General features: G+C 44.0%; 8 protein-coding genes across 8 annotated transcripts; 3 read left to right on the top strand and 5 right to left on the bottom strand.

The window, feature by feature from the left end:
* Window positions 1–1707: 1707 nt before the first annotated feature.
* Window positions 1708–3557, bottom strand: CCR75_008761 (uncharacterized protein; the record flags this gene model as incomplete). Its single annotated transcript, XM_067966810.1, has 2 exons — window positions 1708–3160; window positions 3285–3557. The coding sequence occupies 2 exons, from the start codon at window positions 3555–3557 to the stop codon at window positions 1835–1837; spliced, it is 1599 nt and encodes a 532-aa protein (XP_067818661.1). The 3' UTR covers window positions 1708–1834.
* An 873-nt stretch (window positions 3558–4430) lies between these two features.
* On the bottom strand, window positions 4431–5192 carry CCR75_008762 (uncharacterized protein; the record flags this gene model as incomplete). Its single annotated transcript, XM_067966811.1, has 1 exon — window positions 4431–5192. The coding sequence occupies one exon, from the start codon at window positions 5190–5192 to the stop codon at window positions 4431–4433; it is 762 nt and encodes a 253-aa protein (XP_067818659.1).
* Window positions 5193–5402: 210 nt separating this feature from the next.
* Window positions 5403–7541, top strand: CCR75_008763 (uncharacterized protein; the record flags this gene model as incomplete). The annotated part of the gene is made up of 1 exon (XM_067966812.1): window positions 5403–7541. The coding sequence occupies one exon, from the start codon at window positions 5403–5405 to the stop codon at window positions 7539–7541; it is 2139 nt and encodes a 712-aa protein (XP_067818660.1).
* A 69-nt stretch (window positions 7542–7610) lies between these two features.
* CCR75_008764 (uncharacterized protein) lies at window positions 7611–7958 on the bottom strand (the record flags this gene model as incomplete). The annotated part of the gene is made up of 1 exon (XM_067966813.1): window positions 7611–7958. The coding sequence occupies one exon, from the start codon at window positions 7956–7958 to the stop codon at window positions 7611–7613; it is 348 nt and encodes a 115-aa protein (XP_067818662.1).
* A 1068-nt stretch (window positions 7959–9026) lies between these two features.
* On the top strand, window positions 9027–13055 carry CCR75_008765 (uncharacterized protein; the record flags this gene model as incomplete). Its single annotated transcript, XM_067966814.1, has 3 exons — window positions 9027–9227; window positions 9288–9458; window positions 9533–13055. The coding sequence occupies 3 exons, from the start codon at window positions 9027–9029 to the stop codon at window positions 10415–10417; spliced, it is 1257 nt and encodes a 418-aa protein (XP_067818663.1). The 3' UTR covers window positions 10418–13055.
* Window positions 10629–16580, bottom strand: CCR75_008766 (uncharacterized protein; the record flags this gene model as incomplete). The annotated part of the gene is made up of 2 exons (XM_067966815.1): window positions 16137–16580; window positions 10629–16065 (listed from the first exon to the last, which is right to left on the bottom strand). Exons 1-2 carry the CDS (start codon window positions 16541–16543, stop codon window positions 10629–10631), a joined length of 5844 nt encoding a protein of 1947 aa, XP_067818683.1. The 5' UTR covers window positions 16544–16580.
* A 114-nt stretch (window positions 16581–16694) lies between these two features.
* CCR75_008767 (uncharacterized protein) lies at window positions 16695–17703 on the top strand (the record flags this gene model as incomplete). The annotated part of the gene is made up of 3 exons (XM_067966816.1): window positions 16695–16890; window positions 16949–17045; window positions 17101–17703. The coding sequence occupies 3 exons, from the start codon at window positions 16695–16697 to the stop codon at window positions 17549–17551; spliced, it is 744 nt and encodes a 247-aa protein (XP_067818685.1). The 3' UTR covers window positions 17552–17703.
* Window positions 17704–17722: 19 nt separating this feature from the next.
* CCR75_008768 (uncharacterized protein) lies at window positions 17723–18270 on the bottom strand (the record flags this gene model as incomplete). The annotated part of the gene is made up of 2 exons (XM_067966817.1): window positions 18222–18270; window positions 17723–18040 (listed from the first exon to the last, which is right to left on the bottom strand). The coding sequence occupies exons 1-2, from the start codon at window positions 18240–18242 to the stop codon at window positions 17723–17725; spliced, it is 339 nt and encodes a 112-aa protein (XP_067818741.1). The 5' UTR covers window positions 18243–18270.
* Between the last annotated feature and the right edge of the window lie 3325 nt (window positions 18271–21595).

Below are 21595 nucleotides of genomic sequence, written 5' to 3'. Positions count from 1 at the left end.
GGACAACACGATGATCCAAGGTCGAGTAGAAATTCGACCGTACTTCGCACTGCTTCAGTGCGAGTGATGCCTCACGTCACTTCACGTACACTAGTACGTGCAGCAGAAGACTCTCATTAAAACACTTACTTAAAAGAGGGTTAAAAGAAAACTTTGTTTAATATAATTAAAAAATATATATCTATTTAATACTAACTTAATTATAAACATATACAGAACATGTAATAAAGTCTTATCTGTCTCTCTCTTTGCGCGCGTCCAGCGCGGAGAAAGTAGATACAAAAGCCTATATGTACCAATAAATAAGCTTTCCGAATTTTACTACGTAAAGTAAAATTTCCAAATATTAGTTACTTTTAGATAATATATTAATAAACAACCTTTAAGTATTGATTTCTTGTAACGACTGCTGTTCATGCCACCTCAAGGTTGGCATAGAAGTCTTATCGACTATTTGAAGGTCAATCCGAACGCGAAGTTGGCTTGGCTGCATATTGAAGAGACTAGAAGCATTACTATACCCGAAGCATATTAGCGAATCGTCATTTAAACATCGCAGGTCTACATACAGTAGATTCTAAATGTACTGGGTCATTGAGACCAGGTCTATATATACTGTAGAGTCTCGAAACGACTTTTTCCGAACAAGCCAAGACCTTTGAAGGCAAAAAGATTCAAGCTCTGGTCATCGTGGGCGATTTCTCGTATGCCAATGGAATGTGAATGCACCCATGTGCATCACATCCACAAGGGTTGGTCACAAATGTGAACCACACCCGAGTGTTGGGTCGAATTACTATTATTTAGTAACTGACCATCCCCTGAAGAACACAAAATGTACTTAACGGGGACTGTGTAACTTTTGAGCAACTTAAGCCCGTTACAGATCGGACAAGCGTTTTGAAAGGCAAAATTGCACTCAACAACCTCGAACATTTGAGGCATACGCCACAGGGGACTCTTAAATCTTACCTAGTTTCTTTACGTGAGCAGCTATTGTTCACGACGTAGTTGCGAGCACTTTGGCATTTCGCACATGTTTAATTGTTAGGGAGATCGATAGCATAATAATTGGGTCGATGAGGTCTCGGTAGTATCAGATGTTTTATTAGTACCTGAGCTGCCACGGGAGACTGTAGCCATTCTTACACGGCTTTGATACAAAAGGCGAGTCTTGAAAGCAGGCCAAGTGAAGAACGAAATGGTGCTCACTACCTAGGTCTTCTTCTTCGTGTGCGATTGCAACAACTTGCGTCATACTGAAGCAACGATTGCCATCATTTGTCAGCTTTTTGAGTGAACAAAGTGATTTTAGCGATGGGACCGCTTGAGCACGGAGCACATTGTTGAGATTGTACTGATTAAAACAATACTCTTAACGATTCAGAATGTCTCGTTCTTGAGCGTAATGACGAGCCAAGTGTGGGATCGCAAAGGTCTTGTCGTTTTAAGCACGGTCTTACTTAAGTCGTATGTAGCTGTAAGTCCCAAATTGTTATCATAAAAAAAGCCATCGCAAATTATACAGCAAAAGTCGGGATTTTGTGATTTCTGATGTCAATCCAAAACTCGTCACACTTGATATCAAATTTGAAACAGTACTATTTGGGCCAAAAATTGTGATCTGCCACTATGAAAACGCCGTCAATGCAATGAATTATTTTTATTTTTATTTTCAACTATTTCTTTATTTTTACTTTTTCGTTTTTTGTCCGGGAGTATTGCTTTTGCTGTCTCAAAGGTTTATTATTGCGTACCAGCAACGCGAGACCGTCATGTTTTGCCCGCCAATTGGCATCTTGTTGCTGCTGTAAACGGAATAGGTTTTCAATTGTTAGGCAGCAACCGTGTGATCTGCAACGCTCGGATCTTGCGAAAGCAATTTTGCTACCAGATCCTTTGTTTCGGGTATATTTTCAACCAATTGGAGTTTGCTACGCAGCTGATCTTGTTTCAATGCCTTCTCCTTTGTTTTGTCGACTTCAGAAGATCCTGGCATCCAGTCCAGCAATTTGTTATATATGGTGCGGACGTCTAGGGAATGCTCGAATTGATATTGCGATAAGTACTTGAACCATTCCGTAAACACCTTTCCTTCATCGTCATATCCAAGAGGCAGTTTGAATCGTAATGGGGATTCCCCCCTTAACTTCCACGATTTCAGTACTTTCATGCTAATTGCTGGTGTTGACGCCATGTGTATTATTAATAGCCGTGAGATTTCGTCCATGCTGTATTCGTCTTGTAGCGTATTAAAAATGTCCGTCAGTTTCTCATTTGTTGCTTGGCTATGTGTCATTAGGAGTGCATACAAATCTTCAACACTACTAGGTTTGCTCGGAAATTTGATACTCACACAACGAAGCCAATGACGGAAGAATTTGTCTTTTGCATCCAGTTCGACTTGAGCAAGAGCAGAGATATCTGGGAGTTGGCCTTTCAGTAAGAACTTGTCCAGTTCTACGGACATCCTAACATACACCAGCCCCTTTTCAATTACTTCATTAATGCCGTACTGGTTTCCCGATGGATCATGCAGCATCTCTAGCTTTTCTAGCAACTTTGAGTTTGACTCGGCTCGAACAAGCATTATCGAAAGCTCGTCGTCACTGAATTTTCTAAAGAACTTGCGAAACATCTGGATGTACTTGAGCCCATAGACTAATTTGTCGCTGTCGAAATTCATGAACCGGCCAGGAAACAGGATTTTAATCACAACATTGGGATGAACGCGGTTCCCTAGCCACGTTTTTAAGACGATATCCGAGACATCCGTTTGAGTTACCATATAAGCGAGCATCGGACGAACAACGCTTCTCAAAAAGAATTCCCTATCCATTAAAATAAACGTCTCTGCAGCTTCCTCAATCAAATTGTGTTTCTTCAGCAACACCACCATATCGTCTTCGCTAAAATCGCGCCCCTTTAATCTGTAAAACTTAATGTAACCAAGCCAACTCTCGAAGTCGTGGCCAGGACGAGCTTCGAATATTTCTTGAGGATTTATATCATTAGTCAGCCATGCTTCATATCTGGAATTATGAAGAGCAGGGTTGGCTTCGATTTCCAGAAGCTGCTGTTTCACATATTTCATACGACTGGGCTTCAGATTTTGAAACGCTTCAAGAAGCTGTTCTTTTAAATTCTGCATTTTTTCGGCCTAAAAGGCAATTTCAAAAAAATACTATTGTCAAAATTTAGTGTTCGCATTCCTGAACTTGGCTACGGAATGTAGCTAATATTCAAGATAAGGGTCAGTAGGCAAGTTTTTGTTCTATACGTACGATATGTAAGCTTCTATAAATATTGCCGCGCCCAAGTTGGGCTTGCAAAAAACATTCTGCAATCTCCTCCCACAAAGCTCGCTCTTCCTTGCCCTTGTCTTCTACCTCAGAGGCTACAGTGTGCCGCAGAGCTCGTGAAGCGATGGCCACATCTACAGGGTATGAAAGACGCTCGCGGATGATTTCACCTCGACGCTTGGACCCTTCTATAGTCTTCGTGAAGCACGTCACGGCTCCAACGAGGAAGATGGCTACAACGTGGTTGAGGTGCATGGCGTATTGAGTGGTGTACTTTATTTATTGTTTTTAGCCAGTAAAAAGTCATATTGACCGAACATTTGCGACTTGAGAAGCGATGAAAATGTTTCACTACATTCGACGAGTAGTTAAATGGCAGCGCAAGAGGTGGAGAATTATTACCATCGAATTGCGAAGCAACCAGAAGCACTGAGTTTATGGGAGGAGGCAAATGTAACTCGTCCTCGCGTATAGATCTTGAGCTTTCTTTGCATAGTAGGGCTAGTTTTGAGGAGCTGATTCGAGAGCGACAGAAGGCGTCGAACCAGTACGAGGAAGAGAGTGATCTAATGACTCCAATGACTTTAATGCCTCAAGCTACAAGTGCACTTAACTCACCTGATTTTACTTGCCACTTTTCGACTATATCGTCGGTCCATTTAGCCTTAATGCACTCGGTATTTTTTTTATGAGCAGAAAAAAGAATTATTTATAACAGACCCAAGTGTAAGACATTAAGCAAACTCTCGCAATTGTTTTTGTAAAAACTTTTCCAATTCTATGGACTACTTCACATACGTTAGCGCTGTTTCAACAACTTTTGCAATGGCGTACTCAATCCCACACATTCCCTCGAACCAGCTCTAGCTTTGCTAGCAGTAAGTACGGGTCTGCTCGACCAAGCACGACGAAAGACGTCGTTACAAAAGAAAGGTTGATACAGTTGCAACGTGCTTGAGCTCAGACATAATTCTTACCTATCGTTAAAGTTTGCCACGAAACAGTGTGCTAAGCAGTAGACTAAGCATAACCTCGGAACGAATGCCATGCTTTAGCCACTTCTCTAGTACTACATCCGTGACATCCGCTTAAGCTAACATCAAAACCAGTTTCTAGCGACCACGTTCTTCAATTCGCTTTTTTCCCAGGTAATAAAATCAATTTCTTTACAGCCTCTTTAATCAAATCTTGACTCGTTAGCGTCTTGAGAATGTCTTCATTGGTAAATTGATTTCCTTTGGATCGGTAATATACAACGTAACCAAGCCAACTCTCAAAGTTAAGGCCGATTCGACTGGAATCGCAGATATCTCCAGGTGTTTTTCCATCCTGTAGCCATGCTTCATACACGGCGTGACGAGAAGCAGGGTTGGCTTCCATAATCAGTAGCTGATCTTTCGCAAATGCATTCATATCACGATAAAAATTGGAATACTGAAGCCATACAAAAAGCTTTGCTTGTTGCTCGTACGATGTTTCTTGCTGAAGGACCTTTAAAAAAGAAGTATCAAACCCGTTGTAGCCATTCCGGAACTGGGCTGCGCGATGCAGCCACCATTGAAAAGATCGATCAGTATGCAAATCTTTTCCTTTGCGTACGGCATCTAAGCTTTTAAAGAAGTCGCCAGGCCCTTTTACTCGCCACCGCAGCTCCTGTACAGCATTCTCCCACCAAGCTCGCTCTTCCTCTAGATCTGGTCCAGTGTCCCCCTTGTCTTTTACCTCAGAGGCTACCGTATGCCGTAGAGCTCGTGAACCGATGGCCACATCTACAGGATATGCAAGATGTTCACGAATGATTTCACTTCGACGCTTGGACCCTTCTATAGTCTCCGTGAAGCACGTCACGACTCCAACAAGGAAGATGGCTACAACGTGGTTGAGATGCATGACAAATTAATTGGTGGTAGTTTATGTATTGTTTTTAGCCAATTAGAAGCCATAGTGACCAAACATTAATGGCTTTGCTATCGCCATCGCGACTTGAGGCGATTGGCCTCATCCGTGAGCAGCTACGCTGTACACTATGGTACTTCTTCTCTACGTCTTGGCATCTCGATGCTACTCTTAATCTAATGACACTTCGATTGTAGTGACAGAATGTTTCAAGACCCCCAATGTCTCGATTGCAAGCACAATTTCTGCCACGCTTGCATTCTATGGCACCTCCGACACAAGAATTCGAGTTGTCCAACGTGTCAATTACCAACAAGACCCAGTGAAGTCACCCGAAATCAGTTCTTAGAAAGCATTTTGGTCGCGTGGAAAGGTGTCGAGACGGAGCTCGACGCGTTAATTGGAGATCCGACGCTCCATGCAACTCGAGTCACTGGTGCGGACACAGACGAAGCTTTCCATCGAGCTGCAAATGGTACAACTTCTTTCATCAAGGAAACGGAGAATCACGTTTCACGTGGTCGAGTAGCAAATCACAAGTGGCATATTAATACGCAAGAAATTCGTCACGAATTACGACTTTCGGGTGCATCGTTGCCACAACAGTACGGCAGTCGACACGAAAGTACGCCCAATCAATCCAAAGCAAGTAGTAGTGACTTGCCAGAGGACTATGCAGGAAGTGTGCAGAAAATGAATGATCGACGAGAGGTCGCAACAAGACCAAAACGAAAGCGAAACGCAAGAGAGAGGACCAATCGAAAAACCGACGTAGAAAGTGTCGATACCCTTGGAGAGAGTGATGACAATGTTGTAGGACATTCAACGAGTAGTTTAATGGCAACGCAAGAGGTGGAGAGTTATTACGAGCGCATTGCGAAGCAACGAGAAGCATTAAGCCAATGGGAACGAGACCATGGTGGCAATTGTGACTCGTCCTCGCTTTTAGATCTCGAGCTTTCGTTGTATAGTAGTGCTAGTTTTGAGGAATTGATTCGAGAGCGACAAAAGGTGTCGAATCAGCACGACGAAGCGAGCGATTTACTGACGCCAAGGACTCCAATTTCACAAGGTACAAGTGCATTGGAATCACCCGATTTACTTGCGACTTTTCGACGGGATCGTCGGTCCAATACGCGACGGGTTTTGGTATCTTCGACGTCGCGTAAACGTCTTCGAATGCCTGTGTTTCAAGACGCAACGAATGGTGCATATGACTTGTATTCGGGTTTGTCATTTAAAGCAAGAAACAAGGTGCTGCTGGATGCTTCGTTGGACAATTCAAGCGTGAACAAGTCCTTGGAAGACAAAAGCAATGAAGACGATGAAAACGAGTTTGAAACGAAGTCAGCAGTGCCATCGGAACTCCCCAAGCATTCCAGTTGGGATTCGAATCGACAAAAACATTCAAACGATCTCAGAATTGATACTAATCAAAGCCTTCATGGTGCAATCCAGACACAAGCGCGCGAGAACCATGGAAGTGGCAAGCTCCAGATGCCACCGCCACAAGTGTCATTGCCACTACAACCAAAGCAAACGAGTTGTCTGGAGACATTGGAACGACCGAGTACAGGTTTACCCTCTCCATCGTTAATGCGTTCGTCGAGCAGCCAATTGTCGAAAGGATCGAATTTTGTCTTTGTAAGCTCGGATTTGGCACGCGAGGATGTAAATCGTGTGTTAGAGGCCATTCATCAAATGGGAGGTAAATTTGGGCTTGATTTTGATCTAAAACGGGACTCGGAAACGGGACTTTTTAGCACGTCGGTGACACATTTGATCACCAAAGCCGTGCCGTCGATTCGGAACGTTTGTCCCTTTAATTCCATGCGATGTAAACGCACGGCCAAGTACATGCGTGCGTTGGCTGAAGGAACGTTTATTGTCGATTTCTCCTGGATTTCCGCAAGTCTTGCCGCAGGTCGATGGCTCACGGAAGATCCGTTTGAAATGGCTGGCGACATTTATAGTGATGCCATCGGGAAGCCACATGAAGGCCACATTCGTCGACTTCAAACGGGTCGACGCAATAGCATTTTTAGCCTCCTTTGTTTCGTGTTGCTCGTGTCGGAAAACGAATTTGAGTTTCAATTTACGTCGGTACGGACGCTTGTGAACAATTTTGGAGGCACAATCGTCCCGGCCGAGAACTTTAGCCAACAGAAGGCAAATCCGCGCTCGCGTCGTACGCCAATTGGGGTCGTATCCAAGACGACGTTGCCGTCTGTAGCCAAAGCAAAGTGGCTACAATTTCAGATTCCAATTGTACGAATAACGTGGATATTTGATAGTGTGAGTCACTTGGAAGTGTTGCCATTTGATGACTATTACCCGTATTAAATTGTCACCTTTTTTTGAGTATTAATGCTTAAAATGGATGCAGACTCTTGTAAAAACGACTAATTTTATTCAGCGCCTCGGGTTCTCGCGTGCGATCCTTCCTTCCACGACCTTGTCGCCGTCTACGGGCACTTGCATCTCGAAAATGTCCAATTGTCCTTCGTTTTTGACCGAAATGTTAATGTTTGCGCCCGTAGCCACCGTAATGTGGCGCTGTACGCACTCGAGCAGTTCTTTCTGGAGCACCGCGAGATCTACACCCGCTAGGATCTGTGAGCCACGCTGATGCGCCAATATGATCTGTAACCGCTCCTTTGCAATAGATTTTGAGGACGATACGCTCTCTGCTTCCCCAAACAGAGATGCCAGCCACTTCTTGGCGCCGTGGCGTGAGCTCGCACCGACGCGTGCGGCCATAACTCGGTACAAGATCACTCAATCCGTGCGGTACTAACGTAAATAATGTAGATAAGCTTAAACAATGTATTGGAGCGAATTAAATCGTATTTTAGTTTAATTAATCGGTCTCATTGCTGTAACAATGGACTTAAGGGATGGTCAGATAACTATGAAGTCAACTGGATCATTTAATTGTGAGCACAGCTTTCCAAAACGGAGACTACGCTCTCACCTGTACATTTCCTCATTCCAATCCCAAACTACAAAAGTTACGTCTATACTAGCTGCGAGTGCGATGGTATTCAGCAAAAATTAAAAAGTTACGCTTGGTTCTCGTCACGTTCGGAAGAATGCGTTCTACCGGTCGGACAGGGATAAGTTAGAGTCATCATTATACTCATTCTTGCACTCGCTGTGGCGCTTATCTCTACAGTTGCTACAGCTCACATGTAGACCCTACATTGACGTGTTCTAGTTGAACTTACTTAAGAGTGATCAGTCAAGAAGGAGTGACCCCTCGGAAACAATTCTCTTCATCCATAATGAGTCGAAGCGAGCTGAGTATATACTTGTCATCATCACACTCGTACATATAAAGAATAGAACCTTATACACTTGGTTGGGAATGCTCATTACACAAAGCTGTTAAACAATGTGCGTAGAAGTACTCGACACGTAATTTTCAGCCTGGGGCGGCGACATTCATGGTTTTCGAATCATGGCATTCCCAATACATTTGGATCCCGTGGGATGGCTTTTGAAAATGCCTCAAGTTTCTAAGATGTTTAATTGATAGTCACCGGAAATGAATGGTGGAATCAACAGCTAACCGGCTTTGAGGTTATTCAAACCTCGGTGAAGGCACGGTTAATTTTTAAATAAAAAGAGGAGCGGTACATATTTTAATTACAAATTAAAGCTTAATTTTAAAGATTAAAGAGCATGCTTGCCTTCTTCTTAAAAATACTTGAAAAAGGTTAATTTCGAACTCGGTGTTAGAAAATATGAGCTCTACTTTTGAAATTGCTCTTATAATAGGAAACTCTGTCAGTAGTTGCATCATGTTAAACAATTTTGCTCTAAACAATGGCAGCAAAAGAGGCCGTCGATTGCCGAGCTGATATTCCACCTATGTTATCACAGGAAGAGCGAAATGCACTTCAAATTACCACACGATGCCGTCAGCGTTGGAGCGCATGTCATAATCGGGAAGCAATGCCACAAGATAGTGCTAAAGCTATCGAAGAATTTGTCACCCAATGTGCGTGGCTAAAGGAGCGTGAACTGGTATGATTCGTCGTATGTCAACTAAAAAACCTTTTTTTTAACATTTGAATTATACGGTAGGCTCTTGAATGCCTATATGATGGTAATTTTAATGTGCCAAAGGCTGCGAAGCTATTACGCCAAGCTCGTCGTGAAAGATACAAATTACGACGTAATCAGGACAAGATACTTCCATTAAATGATTTCAAAAAAGCTCTGGCGACTTACGGCAAAAAATTTCACCTTGTCAACGTACGTTCGATTTTATACTAAAAAGCAAGCTACAAGTTAATTGATTTGGGTACATTGCCAAATTGAGTACATAGCAAGTCGTTGGCAAGTCATTGCGAACGTCCGACATTGTGCAACAATATTATTACTACAAACGTTCTGACAATTTTCGAATCTGGTGGAGACACACGCACGCAAGAAAGACGAGAAAAGGATTTAAAGAAGCTGAGCGATTACGCAATCATTGGGCAACTAGTGCCACTTTTCAAAGCTATCACGACGACCTCTGCGATTTGTGTGCAACTGGTGGCACTTTACGTGGCTGCAATGGGTGTCCACGTGCGTATCATTTGAGTTGTGGCCAGCCACCACACTTGAAAACGAATTCCGCGGACAATTGGTACTGCACGTACTGTCAAGTTGCGTTTCATGGACCAACGCCCCCACTAGCATTAAGTAAAGAAAACAAGTATTGTATGACGTACCACCGAAAGCCTGGATTTCCACGTTCTTTAGGCAACATAATGGTGGAAGCCGGGAGTGACGAAGACATGGATGAACAAGCCGATCGAGACTGCACGCATTCGTTTTCAAGGGGAATTGAATGTAAAAGGGATGTAGGAGCATTCTTTGCTATGAAAAATGCCGTCACGGGCGTTGTAGCACCTCTCGATGCAGCTGATGTGGATAAAAATAGCGAACTCGAGCATCAGGTTTGTGAAGGGGTGTTGTCGTCGGAAAAGAAACTAGCATTTAGTCAAGCAGAGCTCCCGACAGCGCAAAGTACTACGGGATCGTCCGAATTCTCGGCCGAGTCATCTCCAATTGAGCTCGAGAAAGCTTCTCATGTGGTTATAAAGCGAATAAGTTTGAATAGAAAGCGAAATCGTAAAATGCGAATTCCTCGTCGACTTCCGCCAGTGCAAGAGAAAGCAACCGAGAATTGTGTCACATGTAGAAGTAGCCATGACGATTCCTAACCGAAGTACTACCTTTTAAGACCACATATAATGTATTTCTTTCAAATTTTTAGCAATGCCATTTCTCGGATTATTGCACGTTGATATTAATCCTACTTTTTAAAGAAAATCAAGTGTCAAAGCAACAACGATATTTAGACACAACTGCCCTAGTCATTGCAGTCATAACATTTGCACGTGCCACTTAAAACCCATGCCAATTTACCCATTTTTACGAGCTTGAAAAGTGCTCAAAAACCCGCTCAAGGGACAATTCACTGACACTATACTGCGCAATGTGAAACTCCTGCTTCTTCTCTTCAAGCAATGCAAATACATCGGCTAATTTAAACGTCTCCGTACACGATGTTTCATACACTCGACTTGAATTGTTTCCACTCCCTCGCGCCGTCTCCAAGTCGGCCACAAGTACTGCTTCGCCCGATCGACTCGTGACATTGTTTTGCCACAATTCAATTTCTAAACGAACAAATGCTTCTTGTAGCAACCATTCCCGAACAAACTCACGAATCGAAATCGAGGCCATTCCTTCTTGATCCATCTTCTCCATTTCAAAACGTCCTCGAAGCGTCTCGAGCCACGTTAAAACGTGTAATGGAGTCGATGTTGCCAGGCTCCCATTGTCCTTGGTCGAATGCAAATACTGATGGCAAAAGGCCCACACTGCTTCCAAGTCTCGCAAAAGCAAACTCTCCGACTCGTTTGAATGAATAAACGATTGTTTGATCAAGTCCGTGTACTCTTGAATCGCTTCGAACGTACAAATGTCCGTGCTCTCAAGTCGAATACAAATTGCCATTCCTCTCGAAACACGCTGTTTCAAGTCTGGAATGCTTCCACTCCACACGACATTGCCTTGTAGCAGCACGACTGCATTCGCACACACGGCTTCGGCTTCTTCCATGCTATGCGTTGTAAACAAACAACTCGTGCGATTCGCACTCTGTCGTTTTTCATGCAAAACGCGCCACATTAAACGCCGTGCCACGACATCGACGCCTGCCGATGGTTCATCCAAGAGCAATAACGACGAACGTTCACTTAATAGCGCCAATGCAAGCATCAATCGACGTTGATTGCCACCACTCAAGTGCTTGGCCGCCATTGTTTCCACAGGAATCAAATCCAATCGTCGAATCAAGTCAGTGAGCACCGTTGTTTCCAATTTTTCTTCACCACCAAGACGATAAAAGAACTCGAGATGCTCTCGGACACTAAAATCATCAAAATATTGATTTCCTTGCGCACAATACCCATAACAAGCACTCGCTTCCCGTGGTTGATTCGTCGCATCCCACGAATCAATGAACGCTTGTCCTTGTGTTGGTGCAATTCCGGCCGTCAAGATCTCAAAAAGAGTGGATTTTCCAGATCCATTCACCCCTAAAAGAGCCACGCAGTCTTGCATTTCAATGGAAAAATGCACGTCATTTAACGCAATGACTTGACCACTTTCCATCGTGGTGGGTGGTGTCAATGAATTCGTCTCGATCATGGTTTTTGGACGAGGATGAAAGATTTTCGAAAGATGATTGATACGAATTATCGCGCGCGTATGGTCTTCGTCCATGGCCATTGTTTGATCAGCTTCCATGTAGCCAAATGGACGCGATGGCCTGCATCGTTGGAACCATTGGTGGACTTGCCGGTGGACAACGGTGGGGTACATTTGCACTTGATCCATCACTAAAAGCAAACACGTATAGACAACACTCGAACCAAGAAGAAATGCCCACGTGCGTCCCGTGACGTCCCAACTCCACATGGAAACGGGTGGAAGTTCGAGAAACCCTTTTAATAATGCCATGGCATCAATTTTTTCCACATCACTTCCCAAGGTTAAACACTGATACCGCATTGGACCCCACGATGGTGTCGCGGCATTTAATGTGACGAGACTCAATGCAAAGAGTGGCAATACTTGCATGATAGACGACACCAAATGCACTTTGACACATACTCCCGGGATCATCGACAATGCAAATACGGCAGACGCCGCCATGATTTGAAAGATTGACGCATACATCATGTACGACTGTGCCGACGATTGCGATGCAAACACAAGCGAACTGAGGTATTCCGCAGGTAAAATTGCCACGCCAAACAATACTAACGACACAAACCACGCGACAATAATCTCGACAGTTAAACACCCGGAAAACAGGAGGAGAATTCCAATCAGGACCATTACGGCCATGAGATACAATAGAAAATCAAAGATAAAATTCGCGAGCCAGTATACACTTGAAACAAACGACGTTGTCAGGTGCTGATACTGCATTCGTTTCAATCCATTCGCACGTTCTCGTACAATTGGACCCACGTACGATCCCGTGACGCTATTCATGGCCATCAAGAGATAAAACGCGACCATAATCCGTCGCATAACACTCGCAGCTTCGTCAGGATCGACGGCCCAGCCTTGATTCCCATCGGTGGTAATGGCCGTACCCAACGCTTTTGTAAGTGGCAAGGACCCTCGCTTGACGATTAAAGTACATGGAAAATAAGGCATTGCGTTTTCGTGCATTTGACGCGCTTGGCAGTACGCTTGGGACATCCATTGCAACGAAACAGGTAGCGAATGTTTCAGAGTGTCGTTATAATAGAGATCGTACGTGAATACGGGAGCCATGAGAGCATTGTTCGCCGTATAATTAATGTGCGACACAAAGAAGGCTGCAGCAAACGTCGTGGCTTTTAATGCTATGATTTCTTCAATCATGGCAGTAGCCGTCGTGATGTTAGTATTCACGACAATACGATGCGTATCTACCGTGAATTGCGCGACGAGATCGGCGACGGATGCCGTTAAGAAAGAAGGTGATGCTATATACACCATCGTGTCTTTGTTTGAAGGTTTCAAGGCCGTGATTGTCTCGGTTACTCCAGTAGCATCCAAGATATGTTGCAACACGGCCATGATAATGGCAAAGAAGGCAAGGGGCCAAATGTATTGCGCAAAAAGGAGTTTCTTGTCACGAATCGTGACTTTGAATCGCTTGAGAAGCAATGCACCGAGTTGCGACATCAACCGCTTTTGAGGTGAGAATTGCGTCCAACGAATCGATTTATGAGCTTCCAAATGATTCCTTAAATGATTGGCATCCGACTTGATGTGTTTCATGTCGTTTTCTGCCATCGGATCAATCTCTCGAACGTCTTGAACGTGATTATACACGTCTTCACCTTCCGTCACACGTACAAACACGTCTTCAAGATTTGTTGCGGCAATGGCATACCGTTTAATCGTGAATGCTTGTTTCATGGCCTCCAGTGCTCGAAACAACTCAGCAAAGTGGCGTTCTTCGCCTTGTGGCAATTGAATCCGCGTTTCCCATTTATTCGAACTCACGATTGTAGCGTCGGGTACAAAGGTTTGAAGAATTCGTAGTAAAGACGCGTCTTGTTTCGACGATCGGGGATCTTTTAGTTGCCCGTCAGGATGCACGACCGTAAGCTTGTACCCGACGCCAAAGTGCTTTTGAAGAAATAAACTCGAGCCACAACATTTTAATTTACCATCGGCTACAATGCCAATGTTTTCACACAACACTTGTGCTTCATGCATTGAATGCGTCGTCAAGATTACCGCACGATGGGCCACGACTTTCTTTAAAGCGTCCCATGTATCAACACGTGATTTCAAATCCATTCCCGCCGTGGGTTCGTCAAGTAACAATACTCGAGACGAATCCAATAGAGCTAAGACCAGCGACAATTTCCGTTTTTGACCCCCCGACAACGTCTTGGCGAGGGCATTCCGCTTCTCATGAAGACGAAATTGTTCTAATCGACTATTCCACGTCGATTCAGCAGTAGTTACGACGCCCATCGTCGCTTTTAACGCACATACGACCCACAAGTGTTCCCATACGGTCAAGTTATCAAAAAGAAGATTCTGTTGAAAACAGACACTAAGACTTTGTCGAATTGCCCGCGGATTCGTACCGACACTACTGGCACCACGTACGTACGCGTCTCCACTTGTCGGGGGCACCATGCCACATAAAATCGATAACGTCGTACTCTTTCCTGCTCCATTCGGACCTAAGAGGCCAAAAATTTCGCCTTTTTGAACGCCAAATGACACGTTCGAGAGCGCAACTTTACCATTTGGATACGTTTTGGATAAATGTTGCACCCAAAGCATTGGACGATGGTGCTGCAAGTACTCTGAAAGGGTTTCTTCGCGAAGCGTGTCGTCCAATGCGTGGTCGTTTTCATGCGTCAAAGGCATGGATTCGTCTTGTTCGTCATCTTGAAGACTGTACGTTTTAATACGTTCCGGTTTCCAATACGATACGTGAAGGAAGAAATTCCATTTGTATTGAATGCCATACGTTCGTGGAAGAACGTGTTCCAAGTACCATCCAAAAATTGAATACCCAAGACATTGCAATACAAGTTGATACATGGGTTTCGCCACTGCGGCGTACGTAAGTGGTCGAATTGCAAGTGTCACGGCATCAAACGCTAGAATTTGATGCATGGTGACCATGAAAACCACGGGAGAACTAATGGCATTGAGAACATCCACAAGAAACGTTAATACTTCCGACGAGGCTGCGACGTCCGGGCCAACGAGAGATTGAATGAAAGAACCGGCACTTAAAATAAAGAAAATCAATGGGGCACAAGTGGCAGCGGTCTTGGTTTGATTAAATATTGGGGTAATGGCCACTCCAAAGAGTAATAGACTCGTAATGAAGAGCACGAGCAATAGAAAAAAACAAAGCACACCATCAATTGTTGCAATAAACACGGTACCACAGAGAAGCCACGTGCCAATACCCGCAACAATCACGGACGCAATGAAATACAACAAGAACCAGCTGATCAATAGGGCCATGACTGGAAGACCCATGATCAATAGATATTCCTTCAATTGTTTTTCTTTTTCATTCACAACACTTCGAATCAATAAAGCATACGGCCATAGAAACAAGTAGGCGAAAAAGTAGACAATATTGCTTTCGAGTGGCCCATGGATTGTCGTCGCGGGACGATTCGGCAAAGGCGTGACGGCCAATGTATTTAATTTATCCATTGAAATCGCTAAGGTCACGAGATTTGATAAGAATCGTTCCACTTCAAACGAAAGCGTGGCATTGGCTACGGCTTTGGTACAACTTTTCATAGTATGTCCTAGAGGCGACGTTGCGGCCAAATCTTTCCACCGCAAATTGCCAGCCGAGAGCATATTATCCAGTACGTGGCAAGTTGTTTCTGCGCTCAACGACGTGAGTGGCAGAAGACGACTGGTTCTAAAGGTCGTGGTATTGAGACGTACAAGAAGATTCATGGCCATTTGAAAGGGAAGAATGTCGGGAAAAACCAAGGGACGGTGAAAAGACCATTCTTTCGAGTAGTATTCAAAGAGCTGGTCGTTCGAGTCTTGTTTTGAAGGATCCATGATGCCTTTACGGTAAAAAAAAGTTGAAAATTCCAATGGCGGAGACGCCTTTTTCGGGTCGTTGTCAGCTCTTCGAAGATCAAAAGTTGCATAAATATTTTCACCACTTGTAGTTGGATACTCTTGTATAATTGCGTCGGCAGCTTCATTAGAGGCAGTAGGAGAGAAAGGAATGATCTTGGTCATGTTAACATAACTGGGAATACCCAATTCGGCTGAACCAGGGTATTGGCTACAATAAGAGGTACCCAATCATAAGAGACGACAATACAATAGTATTGCTCAACTTAAAATATAGTGTACCTGTTGAGGTATTGCAAAAATAAAAGTCCGTCATCTCGATGCAAAAAAGCGAGACTCTGATTGCTTTTGGCCAGTAAAAGTGGCAACGCGGTTAGCAAAAATGGTGCGTGTTCCGTATATTCTGCATCATTGGACACGGACGATGTATCATTACTTCCAGAGCTAAGAGCTCTTTCAAAACCAGGCAAGGACGCAAGCCCCCCATTGGGCTTTACAAGCATCGCGTTGTACTCGCACATTTTTTGGATGAGAACTAGGATTAATCCCAATGGAATAATGATGGTCGTCACGAGAGCTGGGAACAGCCAGCGTTTACCCACACGGTTGCGGTTTAAACGGCTTTCGTGCTGCAATTCGCGCCAGTGCTTCCATAACAACACGCCCACGCTGCTCCACAAACGTGCCATTTCACAAATAAGGACTAGATAGAATTAAGGCCAAAATAAGACTGTATGTCCCTCGTTTTAATGGTATGGTTTTAGTGTGGTTATGTTGCGGCTACGCAACTTAGTTGCTTTCTAGCATGCTCGGAGTTTTTTCCATGGCGGAGTCAGATCGATGGATCTTTACAATGCGGTCTGGCGCTTTTCGTTTGGCAAGGACAAGCACGTTGCTTATGGACGAAAGGCGCTTGATAGTATCTATTCTCTTCTCGTGAAAGCAATTACAAAGCACGAGGGCGCTCCGCATGCGCTGACACCGGACGAGATTGCACCCATCAAGGCTATTTGTGACCAGCTTGTGCCGGCCAATTGTAATGAGTTTTACAGGTTTGAGGTTTTTCCTCTCACTTAAGTTGACGGTGTCTGCAGTCCAGCTTAACGTACCGACTTCAGAGCGCTGCGAGCCGACGCGTCGAAAGCGCGTAGCCTACAAGCATATTTACGAAGACAAGACGTTTTCAATTGGGTACGCTGCTTGCTTTAAACGCGGTAATACAAGCTCATGGCTTGATTTGAACTAGGATCTTTATCTTGCCGCCAGGAGTAGCCATTCCTCTCCATGACCACCCTGGTATGAGCGTGATCTCGCGCATGCTGTATGGCTCATTGCACTTCAAGTCCTATGACCTTGTAAAGAACAACGCAATCTATTCTGGCTCAAAACAGCCAGCACGTCTTTGCGTGGAGAAGATCATCACAGCTCCTTACACGATGGAAGTGCTGCCAGAAAGCGGCAACTTACATGAGCTCATCGGTGGCGATGACATTGGCTGTGCCTTCTTGGATATCATCACGCCGCCTTATGACGTTGAGGAAGGTCGCAATTGTACGTACTTTCGAGTTGTGGACTCGATTTCTAGTCAGCACACAGAGAACGAGAAATTGTGGCTGCTGGAGAAGCACGAACCTCAAGATTTTGTCGTGGTGACGGAAACATATTGTGGACCGCATATAAGTTCCACCCTTAACTAAGTATACGTTCAAGAAAGCAGAATCGTTTGAAGAAAGTCGATTACATAATATATATCATTGAGAAAAACAATTCAATAATATCTGTAAAATAAAACGACAGAAGTAACAACCCAGAAGTAACTTTAACGCCCCACATTGTTATTTTCAACACCGTTTTACGAATGAAAGCACTTAGTTCTCGGACGGCATCGAACGCAGAATGTCCGAGTCACCAGCATCAAGGATGCACATGCACGACACGCGAAAGTATTTACCGCAAGCTGTACCAAGGTCGTTATTTGTGCCCGAGAAGTGGTGCACACCCGTCTTGGCCAGCATCGAGTAGTACTCGACCTCGGACTTGCGAAGCGGAGGCGTGTTCGAGGCCATGATAATAAGCTTGGCCTTTCCACTGCGCAAGTTCTTAAGCGTCTGCTTGTACCCCAAAGCGACCTTACCAGAGCGCATCACCAACTGCAGACGCGAGTTGATGTTGTCCGAGGACTTTTTCTACGTAATTTCAATGCACATTGAAAAAGAGATTAGAACTTCGTCCCTCCATCGAATAATACCCATCCGACTTCGCAGGAGACAAAGAAGCGGTGCTATCGCCAGCGTGACAATATGCTCCGATACGGCCTCGTCCAGCAGATGGGCATTACACTATGTCAATGCATTCTTTGGACCCTACCGACTTCTTAGAAGCAACCATCTTGATCCGTTTCTCAGCTGTCGCTCCACTGAATCAAAGAATGAGTTGTTTTTGGAGCCAATCTTTGCATATTGGTGGTCCACATGAAGGAGGTTTGATTGGTAGAGAAGAAAGTGTCCTGTGATTGGCTTAAGCGTATAAGCACCGCGCCAAAAGTATTTAAAGCTGTAAGCAGGATCTAAAATAACTAATTACGCACAATTAATTAATATTAAGTTGTTTTCTATTCGATGATTTAGTGGTTAGTAATGACAAATTGCTGTGAGGTTCATTTGCGTTATGAACGGCCTATCATGACAATATAATCGTGTTATTTTTAAAAAAGTACACTAAAATCTATACTTTGTCCTCAGGCTTCTCGCTCGACCTGGGAACTAATGGTTCCATTGCGCTGTCCGTTGCATAAATATTATTTTTAAAAAAGTCAAAGTAAATATGAGGAAGAAGTATTAACTTGTTAACTTTAAGAAGTTAACTTTATATTTCCAATATTATAGTATTTGGTAATATTGTAGCAGCAATGCAATAATTTTGTTCATTGGTTATTTTATGTTCAAATTAACCACGCCAATTGGTGCTAAGCGGTTCACAATAATTAACGATACATAGCTTTTTAATAAGAAGATGTTACGTAGGATCTTAATATGTCAGTACAGATTTACTAAGAAGGCTTAGAATACAGAGAATATATGTCCTACATAAAGCCTTCTTAGTAGTTGCAAAGGATTCTTAGCAGCTTAAAGCGTGCTTCCTTTGCGCGTCGTCTACGTGAATTACTCGAATGCACCTCACCTTCACTATTATCAGTGCAGGTTAGCAATAACTGAAGCAGTACTAGCGAAAGGGGTCCATTAACAGTAGCCGTGCGCTATACAGGAACAAAATGAAGCTGAATATCAAATCGTTTTGTCGTTAGGTGGGTACGTTGGGAGATGCGGGGAGCTATTCGCATGACCACACATTAGCATGGCTCAGTAATGATTCTGAAATTTTCATTGCATTGCTGTAACGAATTACACTTCAATTAGTCACCTCGAATGGGGTGTGATTAGCACTAACGGTATTAAACTCCATTTGTTTTTAAAGGCAATATCATTCAACTAATGTTAATTTCTGAGGAATACACATGTCAACCACGAGATAGAGATCCGGTTGTCGAATATATATTAAGATAGTTACAGTAAGCTACATACAATATAAGAAAATACACTAACATATGTTCTTTTTGACCTAAATGCGTTCTGTGCCTTTATAAGGCTTGGGCTGCCATCTCTACGAATTCGAAGTCTTCTCAAGGAGCAAACATTTGGCGCTAAATGCCACATGAAATCTAGAATCGCTAAGTACATTGAACCAGGAATAATCAACTCTGCGAGCCGGTACGACAATCTAAGCGATTATTACGTCATAGAACTTAGCGGCTCTTTGAGCTCGAAGTCTTCCTGGTATAAGAAGTCAGATACCATCGCTTTAACTTGTCACACTTCAAGTCAAACTTCTACTGAACCTCTATCAGGATGATTCGACTCCCAAACCTTTCAGAGGCTCAAACCTTCGCATCTGGAACACTTAAAACTTTAGTTGGGATGAGCAAACGAATAAAATCCTGGCTCAGAGCCCAGAGATCATTAGTGCACGGCTCAACGCCTCTAAACACCGCTATTGAACTGGTCCATGGTCATTTGGCAGCATCCATGCCTACTGCATACCCGAGAATGAGACTAAGACTCGCCCTCTTGTCCAAAGTGTGAGCAAAAAAGGATAAAGCCTTAATTGAGACTACATATGTGGAATGGCCATGAAATCGGATATGCTCTGATCAAAGCAATAGCGAGTTGGCCTGATCATCTGTAGCCTCGGAGGCAGAGCCCAAAATTAAGTACTCGCAATGTAGCACATCAAAAAACGTCACTTTTTCCACGAGGAACACGCTGAAACACCAATTGTTCTTGCGCCTTTGCCCCCATTAATAGGCTTGCGTGCGCTCACGCTTCTTAGCCACCCGTCAAGATGAAAAAATCAGCAGACTATGTTTAAGAGCTTTGAGCTCCAATTGCTGCTATGAAGCTTACCGTAGCAGAGGCTGTACTGCTTACCATTTTTATGGAAGCCTTTGTACGGGCGTGGCCAGAGAAAAGTCTTCCAAATTCACTTCGCAGCATTCCAAGCGGCTGTGAAAATCGCTAACACTACTGTCCATCGATGGGCTGCTGAGAATCCATTCGTTCTCACAAAATACTAGTGGCGATTGAATATCGGCCAGTTTATAAGCGCCTACGCTTGATCCGTTGCTTACGAAGACATTAAAGGTCCTAGTTTTCTATGACCACGCCACAATGGTGGAGGTTAACCTCATCATTTTAAAATTATAGTGGCAAATAAGTTGCCACTAAAGTCCTTAGTCGATTGTGGGGCGTCGAACAATTTTACTCGACACAAATCGCTAGAAGATCGCCTCAAATTCATCGCGCACGATACACCTCTAACGCGGATGACAGTGCGCCTAGCGATAGGTGCATCTGTTTCAGTTAAGAAACGCGTAGTTGGTATCCGATACACGTTAAAGGGTATACAGTACGATAATTATTTCATCGTACTAGATTTGGATGACAAATTTGATATCATCTTTAGATTATTACCATGACAAGAAAAGTACGAACCAATGCTAAACTGGCAGCTTCAAGCCATGACGATGTCTGCCTCTCGTTCATCAGATGGCCATCCCAGGAACGTCTTAGAGCGCCTTCAAGCGTGTGGGTGTCCTGTGAGTGAGTGCGATGGAGTTCGGTCGTTTGCACGACTGTACAAGACCTCGGTGTGAATATGTGAAGTTAGGACCCGACGTCATCGCAAAAGCACAGGCAGCGTCGAAGGTCACTTACACACAATTTTTGTATGTGAGGAGCAACTTTCGTCAAAAGGCCTGAAAAATTCATTTGACTTTGCTGGTTCAGCAAGGCGCTCCCCACATAGTGACCCCGACCGTTTTTTTTACGATCCGCCTCGTCGTTGCGATTTTGCAGCAGCGTCAGATCCGCGTCATCAGGTGTTCCTAGCGGGAGGTCGATCGTTTCGCTCAGTGTTCTTAGGCACTGAGCGTGAAACACTACACTAAAAAGCGTAGTGGCCCGTCTTTTGACATCGATTGCATTTTTCGATCGTTTGCGACTTGAAGAGCAAGGTTTCTCGCTCTTCACATACGAGAGGTCATAGTTCTGGACCTCCGTTTCTTTTGTCGTCTCGGAGGACGACAAGCTCCAGCGTAGACGAAATTCTGTTGATAAATGAAGTCCTTCTGTTCCGCTACAGAAATCGCTAAGTCTAGCGTTAATAGTTTCCGAGCCATAACAGGT

This window comes from Bremia lactucae, linkage group LG10, assembly GCF_004359215.1.
Source record: "Bremia lactucae strain SF5 linkage group LG10, whole genome shotgun sequence".
In the NCBI taxonomy this organism is placed as follows: Eukaryota; Oomycota; class Peronosporomycetes; order Peronosporales; family Peronosporaceae; genus Bremia; species Bremia lactucae.
This window is presented reverse-complemented; position numbering and strand designations above follow the sequence as displayed.